This window comes from Pyrus communis, chromosome 2, assembly GCF_041283825.1.
Source record: "Pyrus communis isolate YQ-2024b chromosome 2, ASM4128382v1, whole genome shotgun sequence".
NCBI lineage: Eukaryota > Viridiplantae > Streptophyta > Magnoliopsida > Rosales > Rosaceae > Pyrus > Pyrus communis.
Window position 1 is genome coordinate 8,047,804 of NC_142566.1, and position 24,338 is coordinate 8,072,141.

The 24,338-nt window shown below is 37.0% G+C and overlaps 1 protein-coding gene across 1 annotated transcript; it reads left to right on the top strand.

Annotated features, from left to right (window-relative positions):
* Window positions 1–23,561: 23,561 nt before the first annotated feature.
* Window positions 23,562–24,313, top strand: LOC148698486 (expansin-A25-like). The gene has a single exon (XM_088683774.1). The coding sequence runs from the start codon at window positions 23,569–23,571 to the stop codon at window positions 24,175–24,177; it is 609 nt and encodes a 202-aa protein (XP_088539900.1). The 5' UTR covers window positions 23,562–23,568; the 3' UTR covers window positions 24,178–24,313.
* Window positions 24,314–24,338: the final 25 nt, after the last annotated feature.

The window sequence follows — 24,338 nt, forward strand, 5'->3', positions numbered from 1 at the left end:
GTTTAGCTCCTCATGTTCGCACTTAAACAAAGATAACTTAAATTAAACATTAAAAACAAAAGATAGAATACACCTAAGAACGTTCCAACAATCCAAACTTGAATGGCAGGGCACGGCTCCAAGGGTCTCCTCACCTTTCTCCTTGCAAGGCTGCGACACAAAGATGTTTGTCTCTGAAATTGGGTTATTGTGTGTGATGGATGGATGGTGCGAATTGTGGTGAGAGATGGATAAGTGGTCATTTTCTTTTGATGCGGCAAAAACATAAAAATAAAGGAAGAAAGGCACAACATTAATTAATTTTTTTGGGAAAGATTTGCACTCCAAATCCACAAGGAAAAAGGCTAATTAAAATCAGAATCCAAGAGGAAAAGGGAAAGAAAAGTGTGGCAGGATCTTAGAAGGAAAGGGAAAGAGAGTGCATGGCAAGGCATGGGTGTTCTAGAAGGAATAGGTGCGGATCCCCCTAGCAGCTGGAACTAAAGTAGTGTAGGATTAGGATTGGGCTAAGACAAAATAAGGTATTTTGGCTCATGTTCCTTCTTTCTTTGTTGAACTCCATATCTTCTTTGTCTTGAATTAATTCTTCCATCTCTTTAGCATATTCTTAGCCCTTCTTGAACTTCAAATTTGTCCATCCAACTTGCTCCATGCATGTGCTATCCATTCCAAACCCAAAACTGCTTTAAAATGCTCCGAATTGCCTTTTCTTGCCACTTTTGCCAATTGAACCTACAAACACACGAAAAATGCTTAAATCACTATAATAAATAGAAACTAACTCACTAAATGCAAGGAAATAGGCTAACAAAGTCGCATAAATATGCTCTTATCAAACCTTAGTCAACATATTAGTGAGTTGTCTTTAGTCAGAATCTTTTGGAGAATGATCTCCCATTCATCAACAACTTCACACACAAGGTGATAACACACATCTATGTGCTTAGTCCTCGCATGGTGAATCTGATACTTCTAATAAATGGCACTCTGACTATCACAATGCACCTTCACCTGCTTCTAACCAACCCCCAAATCTTTGATAAGTCCATGCATCCAAATGGCCTTTTTTTATAGCTTCAACAACTGCCATATATTCAGCCTCTGTAGTAGACAAGGCAACAGACGCCTGTAAAATGGACCTCCAACAAACTGGCCATTTAGCCATAGTAAACACATAGCATGTAGTAGACTTTTTTTTATCCAAGTCACCTGCATAATCAGAATCATCATAACCAACTTCAAAGTTACCAATACCAAGGTCGATCATCCCACTCAAAACATAAACCAACATCTCAAGTACTATAGAGATACCTCAATATCCACTTAGCTGTATGCCAATGCTCTTTACTAGGATTGAATATATTGACTCACAATAACAACTGCATAAGCAATAACTAGTCTAAAGCATACCATTACGTACATCAAACTACCAACCAAATTTGCATATGGTATACTTTTCATTTGCAGCTTCTCTTTATCAATTTTAGGACATTGTAGAGAACTTAATTTAAAATAAGAAGTCAAAAGGGTACTAACCGGTTTGGTTGAATCATGAACTCCAAATTTTCGGATTAACTTCTCAAGGTATTGCTTTTGATTAAAGCACACTAAACCTTTTTCTCTATCTCTAGTGATCTCCATGCCAATGATCTTCTTCTCTTCACCAAGATCCTTCATCTTAAACTCATTCTTCTTTTGCTTCTTCAATTTCTCAATCTCTTCGACATTCTTTGAGGCAATAACATATCATCAACATATATCAACAAATAAATGAAAGACCCATCTTGTAGCTTCTTGAAGCACACACAGTGATCATATTGACTTGTAGAATAGTTTTGGCCTCTCATAAATTTATCAAACCTAACAAACCATTGTCTTGGAGATTGCTTCAAATCATAAAGTGATTTCTTCAACTTGCAAAACAAATTCTCCTTCCCTTTCACTTTGTACCTATCTGGTTGACACATATGGATCTCTTCATTCAATTCACCATGTAGGAAAGCCGTCTTCACATAAAGTTGTAGAAGCTCAAGATCGTATTGTGCAACAAAAGCTCACATAACACATATCGAGGAGTCTTTCACAACTAGAGAAAAGATTTCATTGTGGTCAATGCCCTCCTTTTGTGCATACCCTTTGGCAACTAATCTTGCTTTGAATCTCACACTGTTTTTTTTTTCATCAACACCTTCTTTCTTGGCATATACCCGTTTGCAAATGATAGCTTTCTTACCCTTAGGCAATTTAGATAACTCCCAAGCCTTGTTCTTCAAGAGAGAATTCATCTGGTCACCCATGGCATTGCACCACTTCTCCTTTTCTTTACTCTTAGTGGCTTCCTCAAAATTGGATGGAATCTCATCAGTGATAATAGGAAGAGCAAAAGCAACATAATCACTAAGCTGATCTTGGTAATATTTCTCTTTCCTCTGTTCTTGGCAATAGACTCTTGAGGTGAAACTTTCTCTTCGTCTTGAAAAGAGTCTTTAACTTCAACTTCTTCAACATCCTCTTGGTCTTCCACTTCTTCACTTGTAGTGGCTTCGATATCAATGGAAATAGGATTTGAAGTACTAGAGGCAACTTTCTCAAGCTCCACCTGTTGGACATCTTTCACATTCTTCTCAAAGTCTCTAAACATACTTTCTAAATCAAATGTTACATCTTTGTTGATTACAAGTTTCTTCGTCTCTGGGCACCACAACTTGTAACCTTTGACACCACTACTAAAACCAAGAAAGATAACCTATTTGGCTCTAGGATCAAGTTTATTTTCAGTTACATGAAAATAAGTAGGTGAACCAAAAATACAAATATAATCATAATTAGAAGAAGGTTTTCCAGTCCATACCTCTATTGGTGTCTTACCCTCAACCGCAGCTGAGGGTAACCGGTTGATGATGTGACATGCATAAGTAACTACCTTTGCCCAAAATAACTTGCTCAAACACTATCGGGACAACATACCTCTAACCTTCTCAAGCAAGGTTTGATTCAATCTTTTTGCAACTCCATTTTGTTGTGGACTTCCTCAGACACTGATATGCCTCACAATCTCTTCCTCTTTGCAAACTTTAAAGAAAAGGTTGGATGTGTATTCTCTACCATTATCCGACCTCAAAATTTTAATCTTCCTCCCAGTCTGATTCTCAACCATTTTCTTCCAACCTAAGAAAATCCTCAACACCTCACTTTTGTGCTTTATTAAGTAGACCTAAGACCTTCTAGAATAATCATCAACAAAGGTCACAAACCTATGTTTACCACTCAAAGAGGGAGTCTTCGTAGGACTCCAAACATTTGAATGCACATAATCAAGAATGCCCTTTGTCTGATGTACTGCAGTATCAAACGTCACTCTAGTTTGCTTCCCAAAGACACAATGCTTGTAGAAATCAAGTTTACAAGTCATGGCACCTTCTAGAAGACCTTGTTTCACAAGTTTTTGTAGAGCTCTCTCACCGGTATGACCTAATCTCATATGCCATAGTCTAGTAGTATCTGAATCATACGTGCCCATATTTTCTAAAACTACCGTTGCTTCACTTGTCATAGTGCTTCCTTGCAATAAATACAAATGGCCACATCGATGAGCTTTCATCACAACAAGTGCACTATAAGTAACTTTCAGTGTGTGCCCATCTGAATGAAAGCTAAAGCCCTTGGATTCTAAAGTGCCCAAACAAATAAGATTTTTCCTCAAATTCAGTACATACCGAACATCTATCAACTCTTTAACCGTACCATCATACAACTTGGAACGAACTGTACCATTCCTTTTTGTTGTACAAGAATCATCATCTCCCATGAAAGCAGCACCACCATCAAACTCTTTCAAGCTTGAAAACCAATCCTTGTGAAGAGTCATATGATAAGTATGACTCGTATCCAACATCCACTTAGTAGTACAATCAAATGCTGAGGAAGCGGTTAAAGCAAAATTAGAAAAATCATAAGCACATTCATCCCTTTCCAAACTTTTTCTATCTTTGGAATATCTTCTAGTTTGAGACTAACTTTTTCCTACTAGAAAAAGATCTCCTATCTGATGATCTACCTTTAACAAACAAAGCCTCAAATGTATTATCACAATTGTTATCTCTATGTCTAATTTCATAATTCATCAAGGCATTTGACACATCTTCAAATTTCATAGTTTCTTTACCATGCATAATAGTGGTAACAAAATGCTCATAAGAGTCCAGCAAGGAATTCAACAATAGTAAGGCCTTAGCTTTATCCTTAGGCCATCTCCCAAAGGGCCATGTTCAGCCCAATAGCCCTGCAAGAAATTTTTTTTTTAATGAACAGTATCAGGCCATATTTTATACCATCTCTAATTGAAGGTGCCAAAAGGCCATATGCCAAAACATAACCCCCTTGACGAACAACTATCTCCAACCGAAGGTGGCTATTTTTTAGTCCCCTCAATAATTTATTATTTTAGTTGAATTAATATGGTTAGTTGAATTAAACTACCATATTAAAATAAGGTTTTCGGACATATTTTGAGTGCCACTTGTCGCTAAATGAATAAGTTTCTGGATTTTTTTATCTTTATATAATGAAAAGGATGTGAAAAATTGGTGAAGAAGATGTGTAATGAAAAGGATGTGAAAAATTGGTGAAAAAGATGTATAAAATCTCTACAAAATTATAGTTAGTATTTTAGTTCTCTATTGGTTATAACAAATTTCATGGTTTCATTTAGTACTAAAAATTTTAGGGAAGAAGGTATCTTAGTGAAAATAGCCACCCAAGGCTATTCACACTTGTTGTTTTGAGTTAAATTAAATATTCATTCACCGGAGTAAAGGATGGGAGTTGCCCTGCAATGTAGAGGGTTCGGGAGGAGGGAGGTAGGAAAACATTAGTTTAATGCAATGGTAGGTAGGTAATTAAGTGGACAAATTTGGTTATTAAATGAAAGAGTTATATTGAGAGTGGGGTAGAAACATTTCTGCCATGTGTCATCATTTGCAGGGTGCAGTTGAGCTAGCAACTGTAATTTGGGTTGGGAATCGAGTTGGCTGGCTGGCTGGCTGATTATGGCCAGCCCGCTGGCTTAGTGCATGGGGTATAGTTGGTTGGGGCCCACAAGCCATTTGGCCTAACCCTTGGTTGGAGACGGTTTTCGTGGCAAAATTGACTATTTTTTGGCCTATGGCCCTTTGGCCGGGTGGGTTGGAGATGGCCTTAATATCCTCATCTAAATTCATCAAATCAACAAACAACTTGTTAAAAGAATCAAGTGTAGCTGGGTTTCTACGCTCTTTAAGTGTAGTTGGGTCTCTATATTAGAAGCGGTAAAGCTTTTTCTTCAAGTGTAGCTGGGTCTCTACACTCTTTGTCATGTACTTGTCTTCTAGTTTCTGCCGCAACACCTTTGCCAATATCTCCCGCATCACAAAATGCTTCTGAGTTTTTGCAAGGCACATATGAATCGTAGAGCAAGCCCACAAATTTAATTTCTCTCATTCCGTCTTTGACATAGTTTCCAGCTTTTCTCCTAAAGTGGCAACTAGATCTTGTTGAGCCACCACATTCTTGATGTCACATTGCCACATTGTTTATGCCATCAAAATTTTCCATTTCAAACTTTGCATTTTGCACCGTAGTTCTTGCAAACCCTAAGTTGCTTCCAAAAGGATTCTCATCTAGCCTGTCTGACATCTTTAGCAAGACGGTACCCAAGAGCAACTAGGCTTTGATACCAATTGTTGTGATAGGATAACACCAAACCAATTGGAAATTAACTCAAGCTAACCCACAGGAAATTACCAAATGAAATGCAAGAACAAAATAGAAAAGACACGAAGATTTAACGAGGTTCCACAACAGTTAGTGTAACTAGAGTACGTCATTGGAGCAATAGGAGCTCACCTAATAATCCACTATCAAACAAATGGGAGTGTTTACACTTTAACAATCTCACAGCCTAAAATCCCAATACACCCAATCGCTATCTCTCATCAAAGAAATAAATATAGAAGGAAATATAATGATTAATTTCATATCTATGCAAAGCTTAGAGCTAATGCACAAACTATAACTTTAGAGTGAGTGCTAACAAAGAATGAAAGATCACCTTTCTTCCTCTATTCAAATTAGGGGTTGCGACACCTTTTTTCTCTTGTTTGCTGCTGCTTGAACAAAGGGGCAGTAGATGCCCTAATTAAACCTAGCCACATCACCTGGTTTTCACGTGGGCAAAATAACAAAGGCATATCCAATGGGCTGGTGAGAACAACTAAAGGCCCAATGAAACTTGATCAGAAATTCAACATATACAATATTACTCAATGAGCGTTGTTGAAGCAAAGTCGATGTCAAGGTCGTCCTTGTTTGATTTGTATTATCATTCATGTGTGTGTCTTCGTTTGTGATTATTGGTGAAATATAAGCATTTATGTAATATATTCAATTTACGTGCCATTAGTGTGAAGCTATTATCTGGCATGGGAAGGATTAGCAAAATAATTGCTAATTGAATTTTGCACAGATAATGTCTGATAGGATTTTTATTACCTGCAAAACTATGGTTAAATCACATAAAATACTTGCAAGAGAACAAGATTATTGTAGTATAATTGGCTCAAGGAAGGTTATCTTCCAAAGGAATTATTTGAAATAATTTTTGTTTAAAATCTAATACCTAAGCTCTGATACCACTAAAAGCTGTCACACTCTAATTATGCAATATGTTCAGGATTGATATGCGACATCACAAGTACCTGTTTAGTTGTCATGCCTTGCTCCCGAGACATGACTAAAAACAAACCAACGGTCTAATAGCGTAGTAAGTATTCCTTTATTTCATGGTTATGTCTAACCCTTAAGTTAGACTACCTACGTACCCTAGACACGATCAAATCATTCGTAGTTCACCTTTTTGTTAAGCTCTGGATATGTCTCAAGTAATTAACTGGCAAGAAACATAGATTTTTAGGTAACTCCCAACATGCGTGTTGCACCCATATGCTATTTCATCCCAAAACCACAGTCAACAACATATAACATTTCAATGACCCAACGATGCACAATATTAATCTTTAACAACATTGATCAACCAATCTAATCAAAATAAAAAATAAAAATAATTCATAACCCATACTTTACAAAATTATAAATAAACTAGTTGGAAAACTAGAAGGAGTCTCCCAGACATCCATCGCCATTTCTAAATCAAACAAAAAAGGCTCTCAAATCTTTCATTCATGAACATGCTGAAAACTAGGCTAGAGCATCACAGTTCGACTGAAGCATACAACTTTGATGTTTTCACATCTTAGACTACTCAAATAAACTATAACGATTCCTAGGGATCTAGTTCCAGACTAACTCAATAGAATTGAATGAAAGAGGGATCCTAGACCACTTAACGGAATCAAGACAAAACAGGGTACCAGACCACCCAATGGAACCCCAGTAGAATACTGTTCCATACCACACAACGGAATCGATATAGGAATGGATTTTAGATCACTTAATGAAATTCGAACATAAACCAATTATGGACCACTCAACGAAATTGACATGGGACGGGATTTCAGAAAACCTTGAGCATCAGAAGATTGAAGTTAAGTAGTCTAATCCTAAACAACCTTGCCGACCTCTACACGACATCACTACCGAAGTCTACCTTCTAGAAGCTTGTCCGATGAATTGGTATGCTAACTTTCTCATTTGCAATGCTTGTAGTTTTGTCTGGAAGTTTTGTCAAACTCAAGGGGAGTATCTAGAAGTATACTCACTTGACCTTAATGTACTCTTTTTCCCTACGATTATGAGCATTTTTCCCACTAGGTTTTTGCTACCTGACTAGGTTTTAACGGGCACCTACCTTGGGCTGGTCATACCTGACACACCCTGATACTGGGATGGCCACGTGTTGGCCGATAGCCAAGGGTGACGCAAGCCATTTAATTAATGAATATGCGTAGAACATGTAAAACATGCATACAATTTGCGATGAAAAGAAACAAACATAATAAAAATAATAACATTAAATATATAAAAAAATATATGAGAATGCATGACTGTGTTTAGAGCATACAACTAATTAAGATTACAACGTAAGGAATATTATAAAAAGGTACGATTACAAAAAAGGGGTCATACACCGAGAGGACTCAAACATATTGATACGGGAATGTCTTAACGCTGGGATCATTCACATGCCTCATTTCTAAGTCCTGAAAGGGGCGCAAAACAAAACATGAGTGAATGAAGTTTAATATAAATAGTACTAAAATCAATTACTCTTCAAACGTACTAACCCCCAGTTTTTTGAAAACTCATATAGCATAATAAGTAGTAGGTTTTTCGAAAACCCTAGCATGCCATAAAACCTTCATAAAACACATTATATATAGTGTGCTTAGTAGTGGTATCATAATCACCTGAATGCACATCCATTCGCCCGCCTGAAGGCACATACATTGCATGCCCGAAGGTAAATACATCGCTCACTCGAAAGCACATTCATCACCCACCTGAAGGCACATACATTGCCCGCCCGAAGGCACATTCATCACTTGCCCAAAGGCACATTGTACGAAGATCCGCTAAGTAAGCACAAAAAATCATGACATAATCTTTCCAATATACATAATCAGAGCTCAATAGCTCAAACATCATATCATAAATCCATAGGAGCATTATAGCTCAAATCATCATCATAAACCATGTTCATAAGTGTGTGTGTGTGTGTGTGTGTATGTGTATATATAGGGAAGTGTTATTGGCACTCCAAAAATCTCATTCTACACTCCTCACAAGTGTATTTTTCTTTCCTAATATAGAAAGTTTGGAGTGTAGAATGAGATTTTTGGAGTGCTAATAACAATTCCCCATATATATATATATATATATATATATATATATATATTTCAAAGAACATAAATTCGATAAAGGATATTTCATAAAGCGTAAATCCGATAACTCACAGAGCATTTCATAAAATTAAGTCATAAAATCATGTTGTTCATGTATGTATTCGTAATAATAAAATCATGCATTTTAGAAGGGGTTCACTCACAGATACTCCGTCACCGAAGAGCCGTTCAAACTAGAGAGGATGGGGTTGCCACTAACAAATGCACCTAAGCACATAAAGAACCAATTAGTAAAACCCTACTAAAACTATTGAATTTGGGAAAACAGAGTGCGGATTCGGAATTAGTGCGTCGAAATACCTTAAGAAGGGTCTCATGCAAATTTTGTAAAAAGTCAACAGTCAACGGAAAAGGCAATGGTTAACGGGTTGAGTCAATGGGTCAACCCAGTTTGTCAGAAAACCCACTGGAAACTGGGTTTAGTGGCTACAAAACTGGGCAACTTTCAAAAGGTTGTAACTCTCTCATTTCTCAACCAAATACAACCCATAATATATCAAAACGAAACTAGGGTAGTGTAGAACAAGATTGTACTTGTTTGGAGTTCAAAAAGTGGCCGGAAACTATGGAAAGTTCAAATGGTTATAACTTCTTCAATACTCAACAAAATCAAGTGATTCAAAAACAAAAATCATACTTCTCGACGAGATAAAAAGAATAGTATCTTTCTAGATGGCTAATTAGCTGTGGTTTGGCCGAAAAATGGCTCGAAAGCCGAGGCCCAACTAAGGTTCTAGGATAATTTCGAGGTTTTATCTGGTATTTTGAGCTCCTAGTGGGTCAGGGAGGATCAAGAAGGTGGTTTGATGGTGTCAAAGTTGTTGTTGTTGGTTGTGCCTTCCCAAAGAAGAAGGTTATAGATAGGGAGAGATGAGAGAGTTGTGTTAGAGAGAATACAGGGAGAGAATGAGAGAATCACAGGGAAAAGGGAAGCTGGAGGACAAGGGAACACAAATGGGTCCCAGTGGCTCACAAAACAAGACCCACTAAAGACGAAACATGAAAATATCTAAATACACTCTACATTACGAAATTTGTAAAATCTTCATTCTATTTCAAATTCGATTCCATTCACGCCCACGCATTCGTGGCAATGAGTACAATAAGAATGCGGTAAGAGAATAGGTCATACGTCTCATGACAGAAAAGTCAACATTTCTCGCCTCTAAGGGCATTTTGGTCAAAACACTATTTTCAAAATAATATACAATAAAATTATGGACGGATCCTAACAATCTACCCCCTTAAGAAAATTTCGTCCCTGGAATTTATTACCTCAAGTAAACAGGTACAGGTATTGATTTCTCATCAGTTCTTATGTTTTCCACGTCCCTTCCTCAACTGCATGGTTCCTCCACAACACCTTTACCAACATAATGACTTTGTTTCTCATCGCTCTATCCTATTAGTCGATGATTTCCACTAGCTCCTCTGCATAGTTCATATTTTGTCTCACTTCACGTATACAGCCTACTTGCCCACTTGCTTAGCAAACTCAATGAATAAGCCATTGATATTACAGTTTGCAGCCTGCAATATCGACAACTCATTGTTGTCTCGATAAACAAGTCGTAAATCCTAAGGGTGCAAAATTATAATTTTGTCCAAATGGCAAGGCAACATCATCTGAGGCACACAGTTTCCCATATTGAAATTTCACTCATTTGAATACTAGTTCGTAATACTCTTCTATCTAACAAATGTTGCCTGTAAAATCTCTCATACCATGTCTCAAATAGTGCCATACCTAAACCGGAAATAATAACTATCGTCATAAACTACTCCAATAGAGATCGATGCAAATTCTAGTCATGCTGAAACCACATAACTGATGAACACAACATGCTAAGAATAAAATGTGGTACTGGACAACAACTTAGCACCCCATGGCGTTCAAGAAGACTTCACAAGACTTGTAAGTGAAATGCACATCATGATGAGGTAAAATAGTTATGACACACCTTATAACAGAACAGTGTGATTCACAAAGCCTAAGTGAGCTGATACATTGAAAATTTCTCTCGGATTTAGCAAAAGGATATGTCGAGAAGGCTAAAAGAACACTCAAGAATTTAAGGGTCAAAACAAGTCGATTAAATCTAGGGTACAAGATAACTGTATCGAATGCGTAACTTTGATGCAAGAATACATGCAAATACCTAACTTGATTCTATGGTGGCAAGTCAAGATGGTTGAGCGCGGACTCGACTTGATTAGTAGTCTAAAGTAATCTGATAGGCGATAACTTAGACTTTTCCCCATTCCAATATTCACAACATCTCGCTACAACGATAACTTCAGGGATATTCAATCACCAGTGGTAATGATTCGCTCGATAGTGTGTTAATGGGTGATTGAAAGATTGATGGTCTAAGCTAAAACTTTCATATTTAAGTGGTTTTCCTAAACAATCTGTTTGCTTTAGAAGTAATACGAAGTGCTATACAGTAAACATGAACCCAAAGTTAACTAGAATGTCTTTTAGTACTAGAAGGTGAATTTGGGATTACGGTCGAAATCAATGTTAATCAAGACGTCAGTCCAAAAAAGTCGAGAATGAAGAATTCTACCAAGCAATCAAAAGTATAGTCTTCATGGATTGGTAAATAATATGCTAAGTGAGTTGATCAACAACTATCGAAACATCATCATAGGCTCCATGTGTACAAGGTGGTATGCACAAGAAATCTATGGTAGCATTCACCCGTTTCCATTCGCATCCCCAGCGGGTCATCAATAACCTAAATAGAACATCCATGGAATTTTTTTTCCACCTCCAAACAGGAATAGAAAGAAGTTGAGATAAGCCCGATGACTTCGATCCGCATCCATTTACTAGTAAATCAGACATTTCTTCACATATTCAGTGATATCCCATTCATACCATACTAGGAATAAAATTGATGAAAATAGTGGTACATTTTAGTACTGCCAGCATGTATGGCATACGCTAAAATGTGAGCCTCATCAAGAATTTTCCTCTCATAGCTTCAACACCCTAAGGCATAAACAATTTCTTTCTTATCAACAGAGTTCCAACTCCTCGGACTTTTAAATCCCGACTCATGCCATCCTACACTTGCTCATTCAAACACACACACTTATGATCATATCTTTGGGCTTCGTGCACGAAATCTACCGATACAAGTTTTACTTATAAGTGAATCGACAATACTCACTGTGGATCGGGAGCCAAAGTAAAGCCAATTCCTTGAAGAGAAAACAATAGTGGGACATGGAAAGCTCAGAAGGACGTAAGCTGTCTATGAGATTTCTAACTAAGAGCATCAGCTACGCCATTTGCCTAACCAAAATGATACTCAAAAGTGCAATCAAAATCATTGATGAGTTCCACCCACCTTTTATGTCTCAAACTCAACTCCTTTTGTGTGAAAACACACTACAACTTCTTTGGTCAGAAATGATGCAACACTTTTTGCTATAAAGAAAACATCACCAGATTTTATAGCAAGGGAAATTGTTACCAGCTCTAGGTCACGAATAGGATAATTCTATTGGTGAGGTCTGAGATGTCCAGGAGTATAAGCGATGGCCTTCCCATGCTACAACAAAACACAACCCCAAACGTGACAAGGATGCAAAACAAAAGGACTTAAAACTGACCACCAAAGTCAAGAAAATAGGAACGGGAGCATAAGTAAGATGCTGTCCCAAACTCCAAAAAGTTTAGTTCCCAACTTTCGGCCTACATGAATTTCTACAAAGAAATAATGTCATTAGGTTTTCAAGTAAGACAGTAACAATTGGCTCTAGGTCGTAGATATGATGGTTCATTTCATGTGGTTCCAACCATTAAGAGGCACAATGCGTTACTCGGTCACGCTGCATTAGTGTGCAGCCAACATTCAATAAAACATTACCGTAGAATTCAAAATTTATTGATGTCATCGAAAAGTGTAAGAACAATGATTAGGTAAGACAATACTTCAGTTGTTAGAAACTTTGTTCACCTTCAACATCTGACAGAAAATTGACTAGTTTCTCAACCAACAAAGAAATAGGGCTATGCTTAAAGAATTGTTAAGACCTGCTGATAAAAATTAACAAGACCAAAGATATTTCGTATTTCACAACACCTTGTGAGGATTTTCAATTTTCAATAGTAACAACCTTTTTGGAAATTGATAGGAAAAACATCTGCTAAAATAGAGTCTCCCAAGGAAAGTATCTAAGCTAAACAAAGTTACCGTTTGAGGAATTTGGTGCATAGCTGACTGTCGATGTTTAGGAAATTTGACCTCATTGTTGGAGTAGACAAGAAAGTTATCGATAAGATAATCACAAATCCGTTGGAATATGGGTGGAAAAACTAGTCGGTTAGGTTCATGAATGTCGCTGGAGCATTCATTCACTTGTTAGGAAATACAAACACCAAGAAATATTTTGAGGGTCCATACGAATACCCTCGCGGAAACACAAGTTGGAGGACATCGATTCTGTCCAACCAAACTAACAATTGCTAAACTTTGCATACAACTAGTGCTTACTCACTTTCTCCACACGAACTTCAGATGTTTCAGGCAATCCCCATATCGATAGTACTTTGCCCACCATTTCTAGGAAACGTAAGTTGTAGAGTATCATCCTTGTTTCGGATTTTCAGCTAGTCTTAACCAAACTTCCTTTCACTGAGATTTTTCTATTTCACGTCACTTCAATGTAAATCCGACTCTGCCCCCCCCCCCCCAATTCCTAGGGAATGCATGTCGCAGAGTATCGGTCCGTTTTTGAAAGTCATCCATAATTCCATTTCTTCACCGTTAAGGCACAATTTCGAAACGAATTTATGTCTTTAAATGTGATGTGACAATTCAGATAGAATAAGGTTTGTACAACTGCGCCGAAAGACACAAAATACGAAAGTCGTGACATCCAAATGATATCAAGGCTGACACACTACTAGAGTAAAAGAAGATCCTAAGTATGCTCTGAATAAGCTTTGCTTTGATACCAATTTGCCACGCCCCGATCTCGGTGTCCGAAGGACAACATGATGGCCACGTGTTGGCTGATACCCAAGGATGACGCAAACCATTTAATTAATGCATACACCGAGAATATGTAAAACAAGCATACAATATGCGACAAAAAAAAAAAAAAAAACGTAATAAAAAATAATAATGTTAAATATAAAAAAAGAAAATATATATATATATATATATATATATATATATATATATATATATATAAGAATGCACAACCGTGTTCAGAGCATACAACTAACTAAGATTATAGCGGAAGGAATATTATAAAAAGGTACAATTACAAAGAAAGGGGTCATACACTAAGATGACTAGAAGATACTGATACGGGAATGCCTCAACGTCAGGATCGATTTCACGTCTCATTTCTAAGTCATGAGGGGGCGCAAAACAAAACATAAGTGGACCAAGTTTAATATAAATAGTACTAAAATCAATTACTCTTCAAATGTACTAACCCCCAGTTTTAGAAAAATAATATAGCATAATAAGTAGTAGGCTTTCTAAAAACCCTAGCATGCCATAAAACCTTCATAAAACCACATACATCGCCTGTCCCGCCCAAAGGCACATTGTATGAATACCCGCTAAGTAAGCATAGAAAATTATGAACATAATATTTCCAAAATATATAATCAGAGCTCGATAGCTCAAACATCATATCATAAATCCATAGGAGCATTCTAGCTCAAATAATAATCAAAAACCATTTTCATAAGTGTGTATATATTCATAAATATTTCAAATAATGTAAATTTGATAAAGCATGATATTTCATACAGCATAAATTCAATAACTAAAAGAATGTTTCAAAAAGCGTAGTAATAAAATCATGCTTTTCATGTTTGCATTTGTAGTAATAAAATCATGCATTTTAGAAGGGGTCCACTCACAAATACTCTGCCACTAACAAACGTGCCTAAGCACATAAAAGGAGCAATTAGTAAAACCTTACTAAAACAATTGACATTGGATAAATAGAGTGCGGATTTGGAATCAGGGCATCAAAATACCTTAGGAAGAGTCTAAGGCAAATTTCGTAAGAAGTCAACAAAAAGTCAATGATCAATGGTGAACGGGTCAACCTGATTCGTCGGAAAACCCACCGGAAACTGGGTTTAGTGGCTGAAAAACTAGGCAACTTTTAAAAGGCTATAACTCTATGATTTCTCAACCAAATTTGACCCATAATATGCCATCCTACACTTGCTCATTCAAACTCGTAACTTATGATCATATCTTTGAGCTTCGTACACGAAATCTATTGATACAAGTTTGACTTATAAGTGAATCGACAATACTCACCATGGATCGGGAGCTAAAGTAAAGCCAATTCCTCGAAGAGAAAACAATAGTGGGACATGGAAAGCTTAGAAGGAGGTAAGCTGTCCATGGGATTTCTAACTAAGAGCATCAGCTACGACATTTGCCTAACCAAAATGATACTCAAAAGTGCAATCAAAATCACTGATGAGTTCCATCCACCTTTTATGTCTCAAACTCAACTCCTTTTGTGTGAAAACACACTACACCTTCGTTGGCCAGAAATCATGCAACAGTTCTTGCCGTAAAGAAAACGTCACCAGATTTTAGAGCAAGGGAAATTGTTCCCAGTTTTTGGTCACGAATAAGATAATTCTCTTCGTGAGGTTTGAGATGTCCAGGAGCATAAGCGATGACCTTCCCATGCTACAATAGAACACAACCCCAAATGTGACAAGGATGCAAAACAAAAGGACTTAAAACTCACCACTAAAGTCAAGAAAGCAGGGACAGGAGCATAAGTAAGATGATGTCCCAAACTCAAAAAAGTTTAGTTCTCAACTTTCGGCCTACATGAATTTCTACAAAGAAATGATGTCATTAGGTTTTCAAGTAAGACGGTAACCATTGGTTCAAGGTCGTAGATATGGTGGTTCATTTCATGCGGTTCCAACCGTTAAGAAGCACAATGCATTACTCGGTCGCGCTGCATTAGCGTGCAGCCAAACATTCAATAAAACCTCACCGTAGAATTCAAAATTTATTGATGTCATCGAAAAGTGTAAGAACAATGAGTAGGTGAGACAATACTTAAGTTGTCAGAAACTTTGTTCACCTTCAACATCTCAAAGAAAATTGACTAGTTTCTCAGCCAAAAAGGAAATAGTGTTATGCTTAAAGAATCGTTAAGACCTGCCGATAAAAATTAACAAGACCAAAGCTATTTCGTATTTCACAACACCTTGTGAGGATTTTCAATTTTCAACAGTCACAATCTTTTTGGAAATTGATAAGAAAAACGTCTGCTACAATAGAGTCACCTAAGGAAAGTATCTAATCTAAACAAAGTTACCGTTTGAGGAATTTGGTGCATAGCTGATTGTTGATGTTTAGGAAATTTGACCTCGTTGTTGGAGTAGACAAGAAGGTTATCGATAAGATAATCACAAATCCGTCTGAATATGGGTGGAAAAACTGGTCGGTTAGGTTCATGAATGTCGCTAGAGCATTTATTCACTTGTTAGGAAATACAAACACCAAGAAATCTTCTGAGGGTCGATATGAATACCCTCGTGGAAACAACAAGTTGGAGGACATCGATTCGGTCCAACCAAACTAACAATTGCTAAACTTCGCCTACAACTGGTGCTTACTCACTTTCTCCACATGAACTTCAGATGTTTCAAGCAATCCCTATATAGACACGACTTTGCCCACCATTCCTAGGAAACGTAAGTTGTATAGTATCAACCTTGTTTCACATCTTCAGTTGGTCTTAACCCGACTTCCTTTCACTGAGATTTTTCTATTTCACGTCACTTCAATGTAAATTCGACTCTGCCCGCCATTCCTAGGGAATGCATGTCGCAGAGTATCAGTCCGTTGTTGAAAGTCATCCATAATTCCATTTCATCACCGTTGATGCACAATTTGGACACGAATTTATGTACTTTAAATATGATGTGACAATTCAGATAGAATAAGGTTTGTGCAACTGCGCCGAAAGGTACCAAATACGAAAGCCATGACATCCAATCTACCACGCCCCAAATCTTTGCTAAGTATGCTCTAAATAAACTTTGCTTTGATGCCAATCTACCACGTCCCAATCTCGGTGTTCGAAGGACAACTGGATGGCCATGTGTTGGCCAATACCCGAGGGTGACAAAGGCATTTAATTAATGCATACACCGAGAACATGTGATACAAGCATACAATTTGTGACAAAAAAAAAACCAAACATAATAAAAAATAATAACGTTAAATATATATAAAAAAAAATATGAGAATGCATGACCGTGTTCAGAGCATACAACTAATCAAGATTAAAGCGGAAGGAATATTATAAAAAGGTATGATTACAAAGAAAGGGGTCTTACACCAAGATGACTAGAAGATACTGATACGGGAATGCTTCAACGTCAGGATCGATTGCATGAATACCCGCCCGTCCAAAGGCACATTCATCACCCGCCCAAAAGCACATTGTATGAATACCCGCTAAGTAAGCACATAAAATTATGAACATAATATTTCCAAAATATATAATTAGAGCTCAATAGCTCAAATATCATATCATAAATCCATAGGAGCGTACTAGCTCAAATCATAATCAAAAACCATTTTCATAAGTATATATATACACACACACACACAACACACACACACACATATAAATATTTCAAAGAACGTAAATTTGATAAAGCATGATATTTCATAAAGCGTAAATTCAATAACTAAAAGACCGTTTCAAAAAACGTAGTCATGAAATCATTCTTTTCATGTATGCATTTGTAGTAATAAAATCATGCATTTTAGAAGGGGTCCACTCACAAATACTCGGTCATTGAAGAGCCGTTCAAACTAGAGAAGACGGGGTCGCCACTAATGAACGTGCCTATGTACTTAAAAGGACCAATTAGTAAAACCCTACTAAAACAATTGACTTTGGAAAAACAGAGTGCAAATTGTGAATTAGGGCATCAAAATACCCTAAGAAGGGTCTCGGGCAAATTTCATAAGAAGTTAACGAAAAAGTCAACGGTTAACAAAAACTCAACGGCCAATGGTGAACGGGTTAACCTGATTCATCGAAAAACCCACTGGAAACTGGGTTTAGTGGCTGAAAAACTGGGCAACTTTTAATTGGCTATAACTTTATGATTTCTCAACCAAATTTGATCCATAATATATCAAAATGAAGCTAGGGAAGTGTAGAACAATCTTATAGTTGTTAGAGTTCAAAAAGTGGTCGGAGATGGCCGGGAAATGCCTGCAAAGCGTCTGAGGTCGCCAGAAACTGGGGAAAATTCAAAGGGTTATAACTTCTTCAATACTAAACGAAATCGAGTGATTCAAAAACAAAAATCTTACTTCTCGATGGGATGAAGTGAATAGTACATTTCGATGGCTAACTCGCTGTTGTTTGATTGAAAAATGGCTCAAAAGCCGCAGCCCGACTTTGGTTCTTAGATAACTTCAAGGTTTTGTTTGGTATTTCGAGCTTCCAGTGAGTCGAGGAGGATCGAGAGGGTGGTTTCATGGTGTCAAAGCTATTGTTGTTGTTGGTTGTACCTTCTCGGAGAGGAAGGTTTTGGAGAGTGAGAGATGAAAGAGTTGCGGTAGAGAGAGAGATTTGAGAGAATAAAGGGAGAGAATGAGAGAGTCACGTGGAAAAAAGGGAGTCGGAGGACAAGGGAACATAAGTGGGTCCCAGTGGCTCACAAAACAAGACCCACTAAAAACAAAACGTGAAAATACTGAAATACACTCAAAGTTATGAAATTCGTAAAATTTCGTTCTAGCTCCAAATTAAATTCCGTTGCCGCCCATGCATTCGAGGCAATGAGTACAATAAGAATACACTAAGAGAATGGGTCATACGTCACACAACACAAGAGTTAACATTTCTTGCCTCTAAGGGCATTTTGGTCAAAACACTATTTTCGAAATAAAATACAGTACACTTACGGATGGGTCCTAAAGATACCCTTGTGAGCGCTCTAATTGCGTTTAGAAGACGAATAGTTTTGACTTAATGCAACCCTCACTTTTCTCATTTGACTATGGGTTTTTATCCCACCTTGGGTTTTTTCCATAGCGAGGTTTTGTGAGTTCTACCACATATGCATTCTTCTGTTTGTTTTGAGACTTGCATTTGCTACTTGTGCCAACTGCACGAGATGACTTTATGAACTGCTTCTACATTTGCCTGAAGATTTGATGCGTCATCTACTTGAGTATTTTCACACTCAAGGGGGAGTGTTGTGATATACATTCTAATACATGTGTAATTGTGTAAATCCTAAGTAGAGATAGATTAGGAATCCTTCTAAATCTAGAAGATCTTTCCAATTAAACTTTGTATTACTTAGAGAGCAAGTTTCTCTCCTCCTTATTACTATAAATCAAGGTCTAGGGAATAACACAAACTCAAGCCTATTCTCTCACTCTTGCCGCACCCTCTATTCTCTCAATTAAATATAGGCCACACCAATCTTGGCCTATAGGTTTGTTATCTTTCATATTATTAATCAAAATTCGAGTGCTTTTCTCAATTCTCTAGTATTCCAGAATTCTATTTAAGGGTAACTGTTCGTGATCCCTTAACCTACTACTTTCGCTTTGTCAAAAAACAACATATGAGATTTTACCTATGTTCTCTTCCATGCATATTGAAACTTTTGGTTTAGTAATTTGTTCTTTGTATGAATATCAGGTGTTTGAATTCGCCGATAAGGATAGTGGGTCTTACAACGACAGTATTGGTGAAGGACCGTGTGCGATTTCAGTGGGTACATGGTATATAACTATTTGATCACGGGACCTTAATTTGTTTTCCAAATTTAATTTACATGTCCAAAAAAATATATACTTGGTGTTAAACAATTTTTTTTTTTTGGGCATAAATTTGGTGGTGACTAATAATAAATTATTGCAGGATGAATTGCTCTGGGAAGCTGCGTAGTTGTACAAGGTAACCAATTAAGGCACCGTATTATGTTGGAAATTATGTATTATAATATGAAAATTGTAATATATAATTTTAATAATTGAATGAAAAATAGTCTTAACCATATTTCTTAGAAAGGTTACGTTCTTTAGGTGCTCCTTGCTAAATGATGTATAATTATAAATGAAAAGTTAAATCTCTTTAATAAGTAGTATTTGGGTTCTATATAAACCCATGAAACCATTGGTATTATATGATAGAAAATTAGAGTTAATTTTTACTCTTGAGAAATAGGGTTCCCCACTTTGTTGTTCTAATTCTTCGTTTGTCAAATTCCGAGTAGTGTTTTGAGAGTACGGAATATATGAAGTTCAATAAAATCCAAAGATTGAAGTGCTTCAACTTTGGATTATAGATTGTTGAATCCAAGGAGATGGATGCCTACCGAACTACAAGCACAAGAGTATGAGCGAAATTCTGTCTTTAGGTCATTGCATTTATGCAAGCCTCAATCTCCAAGTTTGTTAGTGTTTTCTATCTAGTTATATTTATTAATCTCATACATAATGATGTTGTGAATTTCTTTATGATTATTGTTTTTGGAATTTTTATGTTATTTTCATATTTTCTAATATCGCTCCAACATATTATTGGGACTATGTCAAAACTAACTTACACTACTTGGAGTCCACTGTAATAAGAAACGTAAATGGCGATCCGTACTTAGCTGGTGCTGTCACTGAATTTGGAAGGGATTCGAAACATTCTGGAATTAACATACTTGTTTCTGAGTTCAGTTTTCAGTTCACAATAACACCATTTTCTTCATCTCTTCTCTTTTGATGAACCTACGTTACGTTATCAATCCAGCTGAATTTTCTTCTTTTATTTACTTTATTTGCAGTGGGAGATGACTGATCCCAACATTTCTAGTCTCTTTACCAAGGCAGACGAGTTAATATGCTCTATATTGCCTGAATCACCTGCTCCAAAATCAGTAACATATTCACCAGGCAGTTCCCTAAAACTGTCCTAGCTATATATGTAATTAGCTATCCAAAATGTGAGTCAATATCGTAAAGTATTCAAAATTTGTTAACGACAGGAAATATTAGTCACACTCTTACTTTGTCACTGTGCATTTATTTATGTGCATGTTTTAAAATAGTAAACTGCTGATTTTGAAGTGCACGATAATAAACTAAGAGTGTGAATATATATAAAGTTTTCTAACATCTACATAAAAGATCGGTGTGTATTTTCACTATCTTCATATATTTTCTATCTTATATATGGTGGGCCATTGTTCTGACCTGGAGGAAGTAACCTGCAACATTCAACATCCTTATCAGTTCTTCTTTTAGTTTATGCTGGCTACATGAAAGCTGCCAACTGAACTGTGGCAAAAATGTTGTTATCACTCCAGATATGCCGAAGAATTTCACCGAAGACAGCTAGAAAAACCAATCTGAATCTTAGGCTAAGTAAGCCAAGTAAGCCAAGTGAGAGAGGGGCTTTGGCTCAGTGCTGGCGATGGGTAAGGGAGGGGGTGGGGGTAGGTGGGGACTGGAAACTGGAAACCGAGGAGTTGTTCCGGCTAGGTTTTCTTAATTTTATTATTTTCTTTTATTTATTTATTATAAGTTAAAAAGTTAACAGAGTTAAATTGAAGTTACGTATGACTATACGTGTCTAAAAAAGAAAGAAAGAGACATGAAGGAGACACCATTTTCAGGACAATAGACCTGGAACCCATATATATATGTCTCCATGTAAAATAACATAAATAGTGTCACGTTATAATGTATTTAAGAATACTGATGTTGTCAGACTATAAATGTGAACTATTAACTACGTTCATCTTTGTCAGAATGTCCGGTCTAGACACAGCCTAACAACATATTTGTTTGTCTTAACATTACATGTATATACGAACAAACCTATTAAATTTTTAATTGTTACATTATAACTTGTGGCTGAAATTTAATTGGTAATGTTAATGCAGGTTGACTATATACTTTGAAGCAACCCATTGGGGATGTCATAAATGGAGGGATTTGGGCAAACCCTCTCTCGGAAAATACACCACCGGGGATCAGTGATACCTTCTATGGAACAAGCACCCACAACACATGCAGTGCCATGAAGGATACTTGTATTTAAAAGCTTGATCTAGCCACTCAGTACTACGGTTTAATAGTATTCTTCTTCACTTGAAAGTGAAAGGTTTTAGGTTTGAATCTCGTGGATGGTGAATTCGATACAAAATTAGGCTGCACGAATTTCCCCTTCCCTGAGTGTAAAAATATTGATATACTAAAAAAAGCACTGATCCAAACCCTAATTTATTAATAGGTGCCATTGTGGGAGGGCCTGCTGAGAATGATACATTTCGAGAGACTCGATATAACGTTCCACAATTGGAGCCAACTATACATATCAATGCACCTTTTGTAGGCGTATTGGCTTACTTCAAAGTTTGAATTTTCCTATTCTGTGTAGAACAATTTGGTGGAAGTGACTATTAGCCCTCCTAACCAATTCGTCGTTGAAAAGATCAGGAATATGAATTGATGTTGTTCCTTATCATTTGGCAAAGTTTATTGGAGCCTACATAAAGAATGTGACCCTTTAAAATTATTATTTACCTTCTAGTAAAGAAATTATTGATCCTTTCTTCTAGCTTTTCCTTATGCATTTTGTTTTAACTGTGTCTCATGAGCGTGTTTATTCTATATATATATATATATATATATGAGCTTGTAGCTAGTAAAAGCATATTAATTCCTCCGCTTGAGGTTCTGTGGTTGTTCTGTCCTTCAGACTATTGTTTGTATAAAAAATAAAAATTTAGAGTTTAAGAATTTCCTAACTTATGCAGCATATCATGATGCTTGTAACTTAATTAGTTAATAAAAAATATTATTAATTCTTGCATCCAAAGTTCCAAGTTTGATTCTTTCTGGTATCTCGCTTGTATAAGAAAAGGCTTCACTTTAAAGAAAACTAAATAAACAGAAAAGGAAAGAAAACAGATCCCTACTTAATTATACTTGGTATAAACTACCATGCAGATAATGCCATCCACCTCAGCTTTGGTATTTATGGTATGGTTCTTGCATGTGATTTTAAATCTATGATGACTTAATCCAATAAAGACATTACCAGCCAAGTTTAACGTTAATTGTATTTAATAAGCAACTGCCATAATGTGAAGAAGGCTACAGGGTCCTTGCTTGCATGTTTAGATTTACCAACCGCCACACTAACTTCATTACACATGGCAAATGGGCATGCAAAGACCAGCACTATATACATGTGAGCGTGCGTGCTAGAAATGCAATACCGTTCCAGTTTTCTCAGACTATCAATATACAGTCATGGCTAAGTTTCAGAACTTGCTTCCATGGATAGTGCTCGTCACTCTTTTGGTTCCAACCATGGGCAACAAAACCTCCATTGGCGAGAAAGCCGCAAGCAACGATTGGGAAGACGCTCACGCAACGTTTTATGGTGACATGGGTGGTTCAGAAACCATGAGTAAGTAAAGTATATTTCAATATATACATGGGTTACTTATAACCTTGCTATCTCTCACAGTAGTACTAAATCCACTCGGTGGTGTACATAATATGAGAGGAATGTATATATAAATGGCGCATACAAAATTTTTGTTTTCGATAGATTGATAATTTTAACTTGATCTATTTCTTGGACTTTAAACAGAAGGGGCATGTGGATTGATCTCTTTCGACAAGGCTATGGCTTGGAGACAACAGCCCTAAGCACAGTACTATTCAACAACGGGCTGACTTGCGGTGCGTGTTTCGAGGTAATGTGCGTCGATGATCCACAATGGTGCCTTCCTAATGTTGGGACTATCAAAATAACAGCTACCAATTTTTGTCCGCCAAACTGGGACCCAGCTGCTGACCACTGGTGCAATCCACCACAAAAACACTTTGACTTGTCCATGCCTATGTTCACAAAGATTGCACAGGCCAAAGCTGGGATAATACCCATCAAGTACAGAAGAGTCCCATGCTCCAAACAAGGAGGGGTTAAATTTGAGTTCCATGGAAACCCTAACTGGCTTGCTGTGTTGGTCTTCAATGTCGGAGGCGCCGGAGATGTGACGAGTGTCAGAATCAGAGGCTCTAACACTGATTGGCTTCAGATGTCAAGAAACTGGGGCCAAATTTGGCAGACGGGAAGCAAGATGGTAGGGCAAGGCTTGTCATTCCAGGTTACTACTAGTGATGGGAAAACACTTGAGTTTGATAATGTTGCACCCAAGAATTGGCAATTTGGCCAAACCTTTGAGGGGGGAAGTAATTTTTAGTCTCATATATTAGGAGTTTCTTTGCAGCCTTTGCCATATGTGGAAATTTTTGATGATCCATCTTGTAATGCATATGGTTTGTAATAATAATAGTAACAATTTGGATAATCCAGCCATTGGATTGTGTTCGGATTCATATCAATGTGCATGCTGTTTTCACC

Excerpts from the sequence above, each read along its gene's own strand:
- LOC148698486 (XM_088683774.1), top strand. The coding sequence starts at position 23,569 with ATGTGGATTGATCTCTTTCGACAAGGCTATGGCTTGGAGACAACAGCC.